The sequence below is a fragment of the Ursus arctos genome, unplaced genomic scaffold (genome assembly GCF_023065955.2).
Source record: "Ursus arctos isolate Adak ecotype North America unplaced genomic scaffold, UrsArc2.0 scaffold_25, whole genome shotgun sequence".
Classification (NCBI taxonomy): domain Eukaryota; kingdom Metazoa; phylum Chordata; class Mammalia; order Carnivora; family Ursidae; genus Ursus; species Ursus arctos.
The window spans coordinates 44,024,951-44,041,790 of NW_026622930.1; the positions used below are offsets into that span (position 1 = coordinate 44,024,951).

The 16,840-nt window shown below is 38.8% G+C and overlaps 1 protein-coding gene across 7 annotated transcripts in view; it reads left to right on the forward strand.

Annotated features, from left to right (window-relative positions):
• Positions 1-16,840, forward strand: part of TMEM260 (transmembrane protein 260) — a 78,925-nt gene that overhangs the window by 36,725 nt on the left and 25,360 nt on the right. For 6 of the 7 annotated variants that reach the window (XM_026480316.4, XM_057318431.1, XM_057318432.1 and 3 more), the window contains exons 6-12: positions 1,256-1,435; positions 3,186-3,226; positions 6,777-6,860; positions 8,265-8,379; positions 9,590-9,759; positions 11,910-12,081; positions 14,799-14,947. In XM_026480316.4, the coding sequence (XP_026336101.1) occupies positions 1,256-1,435; positions 3,186-3,226; positions 6,777-6,860; positions 8,265-8,379; positions 9,590-9,759; positions 11,910-12,081; positions 14,799-14,947 (911 nt within the window). The remainder of the gene's footprint in view (positions 1-1,255; positions 1,436-3,185; positions 3,227-6,776; positions 6,861-8,264; positions 8,380-9,589; positions 9,760-11,909; positions 12,082-14,798; positions 14,948-16,840) is intronic. The other variant, XM_026480315.4, reaches the window with a different exon arrangement.

The following is a 16,840-nucleotide window of genomic DNA, read 5'->3' on the forward strand; positions in this document are numbered from 1 at the left end:
AACTACTTTTAAGAATAGCAAAGGCATGTTGCTCAATTAGTTATTTCTTATACTCTTTTCATGCCATTATTTTTATGCATCTCATTACCACTTTAGAAATATCAAATGAAATCAGTACTATAGTAAAAAGACTCCATTTTCAATTAAGAGTGTTTATTTGAAAATGCTAATATAAGTCAACTGCTTGTTCTACTTCTGGTGAATGTGAACCTTGGTTCTTATATTCATTGTCACATGTGAATTTTCCTTTTTTGTAAAGGAAAAGTTGGGAATTTCCGATTATGATATTTGTAAGAGACCCCTTTTCCCAAGTACTAAAGCAACCACTATTTGAATCTTTTCGGATACCAGAATTCTTTTGATTGTAATCTTTATAAGACTTTGTCAGTATTGTCCTTTATTTTAGAAATGTGCAGGTGAGGGGGCGCCTGGGTGTCTCAGTCGGTTAAGCATCCAGCTCTTGATTTCAGCTCAGGTCATGATCTCAGGATCGTGTGATCGAGCCCTGTGTCAGGCTCCGTGCTCAGCGGGGAGTCTGCTTGTCCCTCTCCATCTTCCCCTCCCCCCTGCTCTTTCTCTCTCTTTCTCTTTCTCTCTCAAATAAATGAATAAATAAATAAATAAATAAAAGGACAGATGAGAAATACCTTCTCTTATGAGGCAACATTGTTACACATAAGAAATTTCCATCAGTACTTGTCCTATATGTACATTGAGGAAAAAGAGCATTTGGATGAATTGGGAGGTTATTTAAAAGCTAAAATATTTGTGACAAATATTTCCATGAAATATCCAAAACCCTTGCGGAAAGAATCATATTGTCAGTGTGTCATCATAATAGAGAATATAGTTGAAGTCTGCTGCTGGTGATGGTGATGAAGGGAATTGTATTGGAACAATATTTTGGGTATATTCAAAACCAGCCAAACCATCACGCGCACGTGTGTTATCTCAGCCATGTAATGCTGCATGTCATGACATAGTTTTAAATATAAACACGATACTCTGGAGTCTCCCCTAATATTATTTGCTTCACTCAGATTTCACCTGCCATGCAAAGGAGTTCAGGCTGATGGAATTTTCTAGTAATCCACAGTACTCAGAAGGTTTAACAAAGTAGTATTCTGTGGTGACTTAATAGAAATTGAGAGATCAGCTCTGAGTGGACATTTTGATGTTTTCCTTGACGTGTTCTTGAAGTTCCAGGATGACTGGACTAAACGTAAACGTTGTTGCACACTACGCTTTGATGCAGGAGCTCCCCCTGGGCACCCTGTTGAAGCTGAGTCTGTGCTTCTCTGCTGGCTTACTGCCTTACGCCTACCTTCCTGTCTCATCCTACCTCAATCAAGCCCGTTGGACCTGGGGAGACCAGACAACATTGCCAGGATTTTTGACGCATTTTCTCAGGGAAGAATACGGAACATTCAGTCTGGTAAACTTATATTTAAAGCCCTTTTAAGGAAGTAAGTGGTGAAACTTCAGTGTTCTGCCTGGGCCTTGACTAAAAAAAAAAAAAAAAAAACAATGTCTACCAATGACAGCACATAGAATTTTCATTTCAGTTATCTGTGTAACAGCCTTGCTCCTTGGAATGTGGCCTTTAACGTACATTAGGAAGAACTTGGAATCCTTTAACCTGACATCATAATGCTGTATATCCTGAATGTGCTTTCCAGAATAATAAACATGAAAAAGACTCTTCTGCCAGCACTTGAAACATTTCTTTCCTCTTAGCATTGGGTATCACTTTGGTCCCTTGGTCTGTGACTTAAAATATTTGGAAAAGATTAAGGAAAAAAAAAAACCCTCAAAATTTTTAATTTACCTTGACCAAAACACTTTCTTTTTTCATATTTGACAAATAGTGTTCATGGTGGTATTTAGTGTAATACCTATGTGTAAATACCTTATAAGATATAATTTCACTGGACGTGTTTTTTAAAGTTCAAAAGGCCTTGCTTTCCCTGAAACGTAAGTTAGGAAAAAAAAACACCGAAGGTTTTTCTGCAAAATAAAAGGACAAACACATGGTGGGTTTTTTTTGTTTGTTTTTTTTTTTTTTTTTTTAAGATTTTATTTATTTATGTGACAGAGAGACAGCCAGCGAGAGAGGGAACACAGCAGGGGGAGTGGGAGAGGAAGAAGCAGGCTCATAGCGGAGGAGCCTGATGTGGGACTCGATCCACGTACGCCAGGATCACGCCCTGAGCCGAAGGCAGACGCTTTAACGACTGCGCTACCCAGGCGCCCCTGCTTGTTTGTTTTTTTTAATAGAGACCGTTGTATCGGATTTTTCTGTCCTGCTCTGTGCTTTTTGTGCCTTACCCAAGAAGGCAGGTCTCTGAAGACTACGTATTATATGACACCATTGGTACAAAATTCTAAACCATGCAAAAATTAAACAATCTATTGCTCAAGGTACCTACGAAAGAAGTAGAACTATATATTTTTAGAAAGTAGGGGAATGATTAACACAAAATTCAAGGTAGTCGTTATCACTGGGGGGGTGAGAAAAGCGAGGCCTGGGGACGCTTTGTGAGGTACTTTATGGTATTCACGCAGTTCCAGTTCTTAAGTGACTGGTGGCTCTTTAGATTTTTAAAAACTCTTTATCCCTTAAATATACATTGTATGTGTTGTTCGTATGTAGGAGATATTTCGTAATAAAATAGCTTAATGAAAGGTTAATTATTAATTACTTTTTGACTTAGTTTGATTCTTTAAATTTATACTCTGGCTTACTTCTGTGGGTTATTCCATTACAATACTGCTTGAGGGCCACTCCAGATTTGAAATTTGTATAATTCACACATAATTGTGAAATTATAGACTAACATGTGATAATGAGCTCTAATCAAAGTGCCTTAAAGACACTCTGTAACAAGAGTGTAAAGTCTGTTAATTCCTCAGTGTGTTAATCGTTCCTGCTGGAAATAGTTTAACTGATTTTTAGCCCATCATTATTTCTGTAGTTCTTCCTCCAGGATGTCTGTGTTCAGTTTCCACTGACTTCTCTTCAAAAACTCAGTAAGGCTCTGAAGCAAAGACCGAATGAAGAGAGATGTTGCACTGTCTACTTAAAACATGTATATTCGAAATCAAGACAGTTAAAATGCAGTAGCCTAACAAAGCTGCAGTTGAAGGCTGACGCAAATAGACTTCTTTCTCTCTTTTATGTTTAGGCCAAGTCTGAAACAGGATCCAGTATGTCTAAAATTCTGCTGTGAGTATGAAATATTTGAAACTGGTTTTAAGTGAATTCTCTGTTAGTTCCTAGACTAAGTGATTTGGGGGGCTTCTGGGCTGTCTTTGTGAAGCAGTGTGCTGAGAAGTGGCTCTCGCCGGCGTGGTCACTCGTCTTTTGTGTGTACTGGCAAACATTCGAGCATTTCCTTCAGACAAAGCTAGAAGTGAGCAGTAAGCACACAGTTATTAGTAGACTGTCAACCTAGAATGTTTCCGTTTGGATACGAGGTGACCCAATGCTGTGTTGCTTTAGACATCATTTGTCCTTTGTTCTGGTTTCGTCTTTTTTTCAGACATTTTATAACATTATATTTAGCAATTTGATTCTTTTCTTTCCAGGATTGACCTATGTTCTTAAATTCTTTAGAGCTTCATTTATTTAATGTCTCTTAAGATTTTTTCTTTAGGCTGTCCTTAAGCTCTATTTTGGACTTAAAGATTTCTAATATCCAACCTTTTTAGAGCTGCTTAAGCACACATATTTCATCTGTATTACCCACTAGAGTTCTTTGAAAAATGGGTTAATATTTGCTTTAAAACCCACACAGATTAAGACAACTTGAAAAATATCCATACCAATCCTGTACTATTTTTGTATTATTTTCAATATAAAATTATGGAAGAATAGTCCTCTATGACTCTAAAGTGATCTCCTAACTGATTATTAATTTGGGATTCCCAGGACTATTTGAAAACCATTTTTAAAATACGGGGACAATATTTCAGCTCTATGTATGAGGCAGGTCATAGGTTCTCTCAGAGTCCGTCTTGTTACCTTGCTAGCTTGTTTGCTGCCTTCCATCCTTCTTTTCTTTTTATTTTTTATTTTTTATTTTTTTTTTTAAGATTTTATTTTTTTATTATTTGACAGAGATAGAGACAGCCAGCGAGAGAGGGAACACAAGCAGGGGGAGTGGGAGAGGAAGAAGCAGGCTCACAGCGGAGGAGCCTGATGTGGGGCTCGATCCCATAACGCGGGGATCACGCCCTGAGCCGAAGGCAGGCGCTTAACCGCTGTGCCACCCAGGCGCCCCCCTTCTTTTCTTTTTAAATGTCCCTTTCCCCTGCTCCCAAAATGTGATACACAGTCATTATAGAAAGTTTAGAAAATCCAGGTAAGCAAATACAAGAAAATTAAAATTACTATAATTCCAGTGTATTGAGATAACCACTATTGTTAATCCATTAACATTTTTGTTCGTATCCTTTCAATATTTTTTATATTTTTGTTTTAAAAGATCGGATCATACTGTGCATACTGTTTTATGAGCCCGCCTGTTTGCACTTTTTACTGTATCTTGAAAACATTTTCCTGCCACCAATTATTCTTTTTTTTTTTTAAAGATTTTATTTATTTATTTGACAGATAGAGACAGCCAGTGAGAGGGGGAACACAAGCAGGGGGAGTGGAGAGGAAGAAGCAGGCTCCCAGCAGAGGAGCCTGATGTGGGGCTTGATCCCAGGACTCCGGGATCACGCCCTGAGCTGAAGGCAGACGCTTAACGACTGCGCCACCCAGGCGCCCCTGCCACCAATTATTCTTATGTAACCTTTTGTTGGTTCTCATAACTGATTTTATTTTATTTTTTTTTAAAGATTTTATTTATTTATTCGACAGAGATAGAGACAGCCAGCGAGAGAGGGAACACAAGTAGGGGGAGTGGGAGAGGAAGAAGCAGGCTCATAGCGGAGGAGCCTGATGTGGTGCTCGATCCCATAACGCCAGGATCACGCCCTGAGCCGAAGGCAGACGCTTAACCGCTGTGCCACCCAGGCGCCCCCTCATAACTGATTTTAAATTTTTTTTTTTTTATGTCTGACTGAAACTTTTGTGCCTCCTTTTTCTTTTTGGTTGGGGAAAAGGTAGCAAGAAGCTCCGTTATGAAAGACAGCTTTACCAGTGTCTGTGGGCTTTTGCTTGATTCTACTTTGCTGCATGCCGGAAGACTCATTGCCTTCTCTTTTCTACCAACGTCATATAGCGTTGTTGTCACATTTGAGATTGATAGTATATTTTGCCTTAACAAATCACACATGAACTCCAAAGCACTCTCAAGAGCAATGCTGGACCATCCATCTAACTTTTATTAGTTGCACATAAAACTCATCGATTGGGGAACGTAAGAACCTCCTTTCTTTTGAAGTAATAGCAGTTAGGTGATATGCCTAGAAAAAGTACTTGACGGAAGTGGTGATCACTCATACCCACACTATTCGTTCGAACCAAATCGTAACGTCGAATGGAAGCGTGATCCTAGCACTCTCTGACTGAGTGAGAGAATTTCTAGTCTTTAATTGTTTCAAGTAGACAGGAGTGTTGAGAAAAGCAACTCATAATTAACGTACTAGAAAATCCTTCAAAATGATGGGACCTAATCATCTCTCCCTTTCCAGTCAAGCAAATTAAATTCTTCCCCCATGCATATCTCTAAATTGCAATCCTGTACAAGGAAATTGTTGAATCTGACCCTAGGCAGTGACCATGATTTAGAGCTCACATTTAAGCAACAGATCTCCAAGAATTAATTTTGAGACTGACTTCGTTCCTTTTGAAGAATGGTTTGAAATGGGCCTCATGCTGGAATCAATTTTTTCAAGTGTATTTGAAAATGAGTAAGAATATCTTCTCATAGTAGATGAGTCTCCATTAGTAAAATACACATTGTGTGGTCTCCATAATTATGGCATCACATTTTCTCCAGTAAAATTGCCAGCAGGGAGAAGAAAGTTCTTCGAGTTGGTGTAGAGTCATTTCTTTTTTAAAAACTGGAGACTGCTAGAGCTATTTCAGAACTCAGATAACACCTGGGAAATGCTTATTAGTTAATGGAAGAATTTAGTTTAACTATAGGAAAAAAATACATTTCTCAGATATGGCTTAAACATTTTTGAACCAAACAATATAGAAAACAAGGAAACCCTTTTTTTTTTTTTTTTTTTTTTTTTTTTTTTAAGAGAGAAAGAGAGAGTGCATGTGCAGGGTGGGGAGAAGGAGCAGAGGGAGAGTGAGAGAGAGAATCCCAAGCAGGCTTGATCCCACAACCCTGAGATCATGACCTGAGCCAAAATCAAGAGTTGGATGTTCAACCAGCTAAGCCCCCCAGGCACCCCGTGTTAATTTTGTTTTCAGTTGCTAAATCACAGGAAGCCATGTCTACACTGCTGACAGAAGTTGAAAAACCCATTTCAGATGACTTCTTACCAAACCAACTGAGGGATCCAAATTGGTTTATATTATCAATACAGCATACCAGCATTACAAATACAGAAGAATTACTTGCTCTGAGCCTATCCCAAATAATAAATTGGTAACCAAATATTACAATTGGAAAACATCTTAGAACAGTTTAACTCTTTCTTATGGTACTTTTCCTCCCAAATTTAAAAGAAGACAAAATAATTTTAACATCTGCCTTCAGCCCTTAGAACTATTCAGTGCATAATCAGACATATTTTACAAAGAATGTTTTATTTGGAACTAACCAAGTTTGTTTTCTACCCATGATAAGTTAGATTGTCTTTTACAGTTCTCAAGTAACAAGTATGAGGACCCAACTCTCACTCAACATTCAAGCCCTTGCAGTTTGGGCAAATATATGTTTAGCAAGAAAGTGAGTAATATAATTTCTTTTCCTGTTCTTTTTTCCATATTCATTAATTCAATTCATATTTTTAATATGCCATGGAAGAACATTGCCAGTATTATTTTATATTCCAAATAAATGACTCTAACCATTTCTGTTACAGCAAGTGTGTATTGCTTTGTTGCTAGTTTTGGGGTTTTTTTTTCCGATTATAAGTGAATGATTTTGGAAGATTGAGCAGTATATTACAATCTAAGTAAGCAAGTCATTTGATGTCTTAAACTTCTGGTTTGATCCCTTAATGTACCCGTAGCTACTCATTTTTGCTGCATTGCAAAAGAAGTAAACAACTATTTGAATTCCTCTGAAGAAGAAAGTAACCTCTGATGATGAAAGAAAGCCTAAAAAATACAACACTCTTAACCTCCATTAATTTTTTGTCCATTTACTTTCTAACCTGTTTTATGTAAATTTATATTTGTACACACATTTATAGTTCTGTTTCCTTGACACTTAACGTTATATTGTACGCATTTGCCCATATCGTAAAAAGACTTAAATGGTCATTTAAATGTCTATATAAAATTCCATTCTCTGACCTAAGAGAATTAACTTAAGTGTTTTGCTATTTGGGAATCTTTAGATTGCTTCCACTTCTATTATAAGTAGTGTTAAAGCATTTTTATGGATTAATCTTTATCCACATTTCTGGTTTTGCTTAAAGATTTATGCCTACATGTCAAATTACTGGGTAAATGAGTGTGATTATTTTTTTTTAAAGATTTTATTTATTTGAGAAAGAGAGAGCACAGCAGGGGGAGGGGGGAGGAGTAGAGGGAGAGGGAGAAGCAGCTCCCCGCGAGCAGGGAGCCTAAAGTGGGGCTCAATCCCAGGACCCTGAGATCATGACCTGAGCTAAAGGCAGTTGTTTAACCGACTGAGCCACCCAGGTGCCCCAAGTGTGATTATTTTTAAGGCTTTTGATATATATTATCAAATTAATTTTTCTTGAGGATTATACTCACATACACGTTCATTCTGTGGCAGCCTCACCAATATTGAGATTTGCTGTTTTAAAATCTTTATTATTTTGAGGCATGAAATTATCCTTTCGTTTTGCATATGTTTAATTACATCTTAAATTTAACAAGATTGATCATTTGTATTTCTTCTCCGAATTTTAACTTTCTGTCTCTTGCTGCATAGTTCCAAGTGAAGTTGTCTGTAATATGCAGTGCAGTACGTAGTTGATTCCTATGTTTCAGTTAGTTATTCCAGCTCGGATTTTTTTAATTGAGATCTTTCTTTGTCCCTAGTTAAAAATAGAAAGTTTTATAGATATAATTTTTTTCCTATAGTTTAAAACTGTGTAATATTATTATTGATATTCATGCACATAAATAATTTTGGATATATTTAATTTTTTTATAGGGATAGACAGAATCCATCGTTGGTATGGCTTTTTACTGGAATGTTCTGCATTTATTCATTGTTCTTTGCTTGGAGGGCGAATTTAGATATTTCAAAACCACTCTTCATGGGTGTGGTAAGTTTTACTTAGATATGTCCTTTGACCAGAAAGTTGGTGACCAAATTTGTCCTTATGAATCTTGTAAAAGAGCAACTGATCTCAGAAATAGCTAAAATTGTGTATACAGTTTTATAGATCAAAAGTTAAATTCTTGAACCAGAAAGACTGTGGCCTTTTTTTACGGGGAAAAAAATGCAGCATTTAGTTAACACAATAGTTAGGTAGAAAAATAAACATAACGTAGTTTGAAGTTAGTTATTTTATGTATGTGCTTACAGATATAAGTACTCCTGCGGATCTCCTGGAACTTTGTTGAAAAGCAGCAAAGAGATAAAGGTTGTAGCTGGGGGCTCTTACCCACACTGCGGTGGTTTTTACCTCAGCGGGCTCAGGCCCGCGCGAAAGACCCACCACGTTTCTGTTTTCCCCCGGCCGCCATTTCTTCTCTTTGTGGTAGAAACTGTAAATGTAGGCAGCTGCTTTTCAGTGGCTAAGGCCAAGTCTCCCGTGTGTGTTCAAAGGCCTGGGATCGTCTGCGTTCTGAGTCCGTTGAGAAACGAGATAAACCAGCACCACAGCAACGGGTGAACCACCTTTACACTGCGAACGCTGAGATTGGAGAGGGTAGTTTGTATCTGCGGGCAAGGGGGCTTCCTCATGCTGCACCCCTCCCCCCGCTGTCGCAGGCCCCCCCCCCCCCACATCCCACCACAGGGACGGGCTCTGCCGCTGGACACGTGCGTCCTGTCCTGTGGGCAGGTCGCTTCCCAGAGGAAGAGTGGGGGGAAAGGGCAGGGCCGTGTGGGCCCACTCCCAGCTCCCAGACCCCGCCTCAGCTCAGTGCCTACAGTCTTGCAGGCAGAAGTGAGGGGAGTCAGACTAGGGGCGCTTCCCCACCGGGGAGGAGACCTCAGGAGTAAAGCAAGAACATTTCTCCATCTCCTCCACCATTCCAGTGGCAGGAGTTCAAGGTGCACGCCGTAGAATCGAAAAGAACGTGTGGATCCAAAAGAGGGAGATTCGTGTGTCACACTGGGAAGGAGAGATACTTGAAAACTGAAACTCAAGTGACATGGAGTTGGGTTGGGGAAGTCCGTGAGCGAGACCTGAGTGACAGCGGGCATAAGCAGCTGTCTGTACACAGAGTGTTCGTTAAATAGACAAGTACCTGATGGATTGCGTAAACCAGTCAGCCGGGTGTCCTGTCTGCCTGTCTCTGTCGCAGGTGGAAAGATTCTGGATGCAGAGCAATGCGGTGGTGGCTGTCCTCGCTGGCATCGGCTTGGCCACGCTGGTTTCTGAGAGCAACCGAGTGCTGAACACCAACGGACTTCAGTGTCTGGAATGGCTGTCAGCAGCCGTTTTTATCATTTACCAAATATATTCTAATTTCAGGTAACACGTGCTTATTTTTATGAAAAGTAGCACTCAAGCAAGAGACTCTTAGATATTTAGGTTCTTGGGCTTTATTTCACCTTTAACCTCCCCTGGTTTTCAGAGTGAGGCAGCTTCGTCTGAATATAGTGCTTCTTAAACTTCTGAACAGAATCTCAGCACGAGTGATGTGTGGTTGCAGGCCATTGCAAACAAGGGCTGGGGTGAGAAACATTAACTAGTTGTGTATTTTCCTCTGAGGAACCCTAGAGATACTAGGTAGGATCTGGAGGATGTAATAGAAGTCCGTGATCTAAAATACCACTTAGATGGAGACTAAAGACATTTGGGCCTCTTTGTATGTCCTAAAATAATTCCCTTTTATGCTTTGAAGATTCCATCTTTGGAGTAACACCTGGCCCTTGTCCAGTTCACTGCATAGTAGTGAATGTTAATTATTTTGAAATAATTGAAGTTCTAAAGGTTTCTTAACCCTTATGCATTGTGAAATTATATATACTTTTCAAACTCTGTTTAGTAACCTTTCCAATGAAAATCTAAGTCTGGCATAAAACATGTCCAAGTTTTAGATGAAAGTTCATTCATTTCCAGCAGCACTGAGTAAACATTACAGCAGCGGAAGAGTACACTGGAGTTTCATTGTAGTGAGATTTGATTGGTATTTTAAAAGATTCAATTTCCCCTTTGTTTTTTTTTAAGATTTATTTACGTGAGGGAGAGAGAGAGCACAGCAGGAGGAGGGGCAGAGAGAGAGGGAGAGAGAATTTCAAGCAGACTCTGCACTCAGCAGGGAGCCCTATGGAGAGACTCGATCTCATGACCTGAGCCGAAACCAGGCGTCAGATACGTAACCTACTGAGCCACTCAGGCGCTTGAATTTCCCCTTTCAACTTAACTTTAAAAACTGATGTTCTTTATACCAGAGTAGAGCCAGTGTTAGGAAGCCTGCGTCACCAGGAGGTCTGGTGGAAAGGCGATGCCTGTCCCAGATACAACTCCATAGCTAGCTCAACAGGGGCTTGCAAAGCCCACTGTGTTTCCCTAGTTCGTTTTGTCCCAGTCTTCTCCTGACTTGGGTCTGCAACCCAGGTTCAACACCAAGGATGCTTGTACAGGCTGGACTGTTTTATTTTGTTTTGATTCTTGTATTTGTCCCAGGGGAATGGAATAGATAGCAACTTTGCTGTGTGAGGCATCACCGTGCAAAGTAGGGAGTCACAGTAAGAAGCAGTTGCATCAACTACAAAGGCAAGGGTGCATATTTTGTTCCTAGCAATGTTCATTTGCTTTGTGATGCCAGCCCAGTGATTCAACTTGAAGCTGTGTTTCTACGAACCATTACATGTAACAGACCTGATAATAACAGGAAGGACAATGCTTGTTCCATTTTTTGATGCTTTTACTCTCTTGTAGTCTTTTTCTTTTTTCGTGGGAAGCTCTCAGAATTCATGCCAGTTTTCTTTGAAGTTTGAAAGTCCACTCTATCATTGAAAGGAGTTGTACTGCCCTTGTTGGCAATATCCAAAAATATATGGAGAGAAGTAAACAACTCAACCAACTACTCCTTCCCTTCCTTCTTATTGGTCTCGTTCCCTAATGATTTCTCTGTCTAGAAGGGATAGAGGACCACAGGGAGCCTGTGGTTTGGGGAAGTGGTGGAAAGAATCAAGCTTGCATGTAAGAGAGTCAGACCAATCTATAATACAAAGTTATGCTAGAAACGGGCAGATTTCCTTTTGCATCTCTGAAAATCCGTTTGGTCTAAATGGAATTGACATGCAATTACCTTGAATTTCAAGCGAAATCAGAAGCCTTACTTCTTTTTAGTGAAATTAGATGTCCTTTAGGGGAAAAAAGGACTTATTCTTGAGCACTAATTCCCTCTTTATAGGAATGATTATAAATTCCAGCAGTAAAGCAGTACACTGATTTTTAGTTAGTTGCACAACGAGTTCCTTCTCTTTTTCTTTCAGATGATAGCATTCTTTTTTCAAATATATGCATCCTCTTGGAAGATACAAACTAGAATGCTTTGAAACACTACATGTAGAGTACGTGATGGGCAAAGAATGGAGCAGAAACGAACCCCATTCTTGTTAAAACCTTAGCAGGATGTTGCTCTTTTACTGTTTCCTTATCCTTTTACTTAGCGCTTGTGACCAAAGGACCAACTATGTGATTGATAAATTTGCAAAGAACCTTCTAGCCTCTATGCCTCATGACGCAATTATCTTACTCAGAGGGGACTTGCCAGGGAATTCTGTCCGTTACATGCATTATTGTGAAGGGCTGAGGCCGGATCTTTCACTAGTGGACCAGGAAGTAAGTATACAAAAAATATGCTTAGAATGTAGTAACAGTAATCACTTTAAAACAAATACTTTTTAAACTAACTTTTGATGATTTTCTCAACCACTCTTAGATAGAATATCTATCATGTTCTTTTGTTTACTTTAATAGAACAAGCCATATGAATTGCTTCCTTCTCATCTAAACTGAATGTCTTAAGAATTTATGTTTTTTGTGTGAGAATCAGATAATAATCCAGGTCTCTAGTTCATATGACAAACCGTGAAAGTACTGTGTTGTAATTTTATTTTTAAATAGTTCTTTGACATTCAGCCAACCCAGCCATTCAAATGAACACTGCCCCCTGGTCCAGGGATTAAACTGTATTAGGTTGGATATAAAATAAGTCATACTGCAGGTGAGTAAACATTTCACTCAAAATAGAAATTATCAACCATAATTCTGCTATAGAATGTGTGTGTAAACTTTTTGGTCTTATGACAAAGATATGTTTGGAGAGGACTTGTGAAAATTTCCAGGTCTATTAAAACAGTCTTCTGGAACAGAAGAAATATATTTAAGATATAAGATTTATAATTTAAACCATAAATACCTAAAAGGAACAAATCTATCTCTGGTAGTTTTCAGAGCTGTCATCATGGAAAGAGCAATTCCTCATCTTGACACGAATCTTAATACTATGATTAGTTTGGTTGAGCAAATTATTAGGCACAATATTCAATAAATTTTGTTGAATAATTCAAATTTTTTGAAGAAAACTATATAAAGAGATTTGCAAATATAGGGAAATTTGCAAATTACACATATTTTTAAACTTTTTTAAAATTATGCATATTTTTATAAGCAGTTTGCATTTCTATCATCTACACAGATTGATCAATTTGATCTTGTCTAGTTTCTGACAAAAGCTAGGCTGTTAGTTGATAATGTGGTATCCCACCATGATTTTAAATACCGTTTAGGATGGCAGCAACTATAGTTGAGAAGCATGGATTTCAAAGTTAATTAGACCTAAATTCCAGTCCTCATTCTGTCACTTCCAGGATGTGTGACACGGGGCTAATGATTTTTCCTCTCACAGCGTCCGTTTCCTGATCTATAAAATGGAAATGATCGTCATATAAGTTAGGGTGCTTTTGAATGCAAGAAAAAAATACCTGCGAGTAGCTTAAACTATGGAGTTTTTAATCTCACATAAGAAGCAGTCTGAAGATAGGAGGTTTTAGGATGGATAATATAAGCAGTTCAACGATGTCAGTGTTCTGGGGCCACTTTTCTACATCCATCTTGAACTGATGAATGCCCGGTTCCAAACATCACATCCTAAAGTGGAGCAGAGTGCCTCTCCCCTTCTCTCCCCTTGCTCCTTTCCCCTCCCCTTCTCTTCTCTCTCTTTCTCTCTCTCTCCCCTCCTTTCTCTCTCTGTCTCTCTCTCTCTCTGTTGAGAGTAACATGTGCCCCAGAAGCCCCTAGCAGACCTCCCCTCGGGTCCCCGTAACCAGTATTGGGTCATATGCCCATTCCTAAACTACTTTCTAGTAAAGGAGAAAGACTAGACCCAAGCATATTGCTGTCCTGGACGACCGGATCAAAGTCAGGATTATGTGAGTGAGGAAGAAGAGGGTATTAGCTGTTGAGTGGGCAATCAGCGGTGTCTAATGTAATTATTCTCGCACAGTAAGGTTGCAGTGAGAATTATATGAGAAATATTGAGGTCATAGCATATAGCAGGTATAGAATTAATGTCAGTATCCCCAAGAACTGAAACTGTTAGGTAATAAAATCTAATTCAATAAGTATGTTTTGAGTATTTACAATGTACACCTAGATGAAAATTTGTCATTTCTAGTTAAATTACTTGTATAAAACAAGTAAAACATAAGCATAATTTTTCAAAAGATGATATCTAAACCATAACAAAGCTTTGAAAGTGTAAGTAGGAGTCTTTTCTTTAAAAAAAGTAAATCTGTGCATATAAAAGTATAGACAAGTATGAATTAAGTATAGAATTAAGAAAAGGTGGTTTTTTCTGATATTAATGATTTATTTTAATCAAAGGAACATGTGCAGATATGTAGTTAATTGGACATACTAGTAAATTCAGATGATTTGGCCAAAAGGGTTTTTCTCTTTGAGGGCTAGGTGATTATACGTTGAGCTTCTCAAGGACAGCACAGGTTTTCTAGTCTGGCCACCATAGACATTTCACTTCAGCAAACAGAATTTGAGAACCATTCAATGCCAGGCCCCGTGCTAGGTACAGAGGCACAGAGCTGAAGACATACAGTCCCTTCCCTCTAGAAGCTCACAGGCTAGCGAGGAGTGGGGTCAGAGCTGTGACAGAGGCAGGTGCAAAGCGCTGTGGGAGCATATCATTCTGCTGTGGAACCTGGGGAGGGCATCACCGAGGAAGTGACATTTCGGCTTGGTCTGAACGTTGGGTACACATTCTCTAGCTAGGAGGCTGGGAGAAGGTCATTCTGGGTAGTCCGTCAAATGCACGGAGGTGAGATCAAACTAGGTGCTGATGTTACCAATCGTGTCACAGCTTAAGAAATGAAGTCCAAGGTTTCAGTCATTAGAGAAGTCAGTGCCACATATGTGAGTTGTGATGTTAATGTTTAATGAGTATATCCACCTCCTAGAACTTCTTCATTGTACTTGATAAACTTGATTCTTTTTTAAGAAGCATATCAAAAGTATGACATCATTTGTTATTTTTCTGATAGATGATGACTTACGAGTGGTATTTACCCAAGATGGCAAAGCATTTACCAGGTGTCAACTTTCCTGGAGACCGGTGGAATCCTGTGGAAGGAATATTACCTGGTGGAATGGTCACATTTAATCTTTATCATTTTCTTGAAATAAATAAACAGTAAGCATTCTTTTCATATAATAGCTTTTCTAAAATCTTAAGCTTTTCTAAAATTGTTTATGTAGCAGCTGTGCCTCATCCAAAAGACCAATTTTCTGCACCTATTTCCCTGTCACCGGTGAGATTATCTTTGTAATTAAATTGAATATCTGTGCATAAATGAAGCCAGGCAGAAATAAATGTTATTGTTCTGGGTAAAGGAAAAATAAAGACAGATTAACAAGAATAGCAAATAAGATCTTAGTACAATTGAGAGAAATTGGAGATGTGCCTGTCTACTTGAAATCATTGCAGGTGGGTCGTAAGCAGTTACAGCTTCCCCCGATCAACATCGTGGCCCCCTTTTAAGTGTAAAGCAAATGTTTTCCAGGAATAATCACTATATAAAAATAGCTTAAGGATTTTTTTTAATAAAGGATAAGGCATTTTTGTAAATAAGAAAAACACCTACAGTTATGCTGGCTGAGATAACATATGAGAATTGTGAATTCTATACTTAAGAATATAAAATTATTCATAGTTAAGGTCAAGAATGAGTAACTCCTTCAGTGGTATAGTGTTGAACACTTTTCCTAGCCATGAAGTGCTTGGGATTGTCCAGAGTGGGAAGACTTGTTTTGTAATTTCTATTCTCTTATAAAGGGAACTAGAGAAATTCTAAATTCCAAAGTTAAAATTATCCCTTACTAAGAATATGATAATGTGGGGCGCCTGGGTGGCTCAGTCGTTAAGCGTCTGCCTTCGGCTCAGGGCGTGATCCCGGAGTCCTGGGATCGAGCCCCACATCAGGCTCCTCCACTGAGAGCCTGCTTCTTCCTCTCCCACTCCCCCTGCTTGTGTTCCCTCTCTCGCTGGCTGTCTCTCTCTGTGTCAAAAAAATAAATAAAATCTTAAAAAAAAAAAAAGAATATGATAATGTGGTACTTTTGGTGTTCAGAGCCTGAAGTTTCCTGTGGCTCCTGAAGTAAGAAGTAATCAGTATCAGTGTGCTATGAGAGTAACATTTAATTGTTCTATTTTTGGAATAAAATATCAAGAGCCATTAACATCCTTAAAGAGGCATTTTTTTGGTGAATTTTATTTAATTCAACCCCACAAACATTTATTGAATTTACTATGTTCCAGCTCATTGTTAGGCCTTGGCAGTAAAGTGAGACTCAGTTCCAGATTCAAATAGACCACAATCCAGTTGCATCTGTACCTAGATATGCGTATGACTGGCTGTAATATAATGCGGAAGCTCTCTACTATACTGACAAGCTTTGTCAAGTGTGATACCCAGTTCAGTATGTGTTTACCGGATGGATCATTTAACTGGGAGCATGGATGAAGAAGCAATTAATTCTGCCCGGGAGCATTCATTCCACATTTATTTAATAAATATTGAGTGGCCACAATGCCCCAGCAACTGTACAAGCTACAGACGCTTGGGCATGGCCCCTGCGGTTGCGGTCTTTCTTAGTTTTCCTTTATCCGAAAATATCTTTATTTCTTCCTCATTGTGGAAGAATATTTCTGGATATGAAGTTCTGGGTTGTTAGGGGTTTGTTTCCCCCCACCAGCACTTCAAAAATGTTATTTTGCATCCTTTTGACCTACACGGTTTCTGTCGGAGAAACCCACAGTCATTCAAGTCATCGTTCTCTGTGTGAAATGTGTTGTTTTTCTCTGGCTGCTTTCAAGATGATTTGTCTTCAGTTTTTAGCAGTTTGATTATGGTGTATCTGGGCATGGATTTCTTTGAGTCCAATTTGTTTGGGGTTCACTGAGCTGCTTCAATTTGTGAGAGTGTGTCTTTCACAAAATTTGGGAGTTGTTTAGACATTATTTCTTTACCTTTTCTGCTTCACATTTTTTCTGTTCTCCATCTGGGATTCTGATGACATGAACATT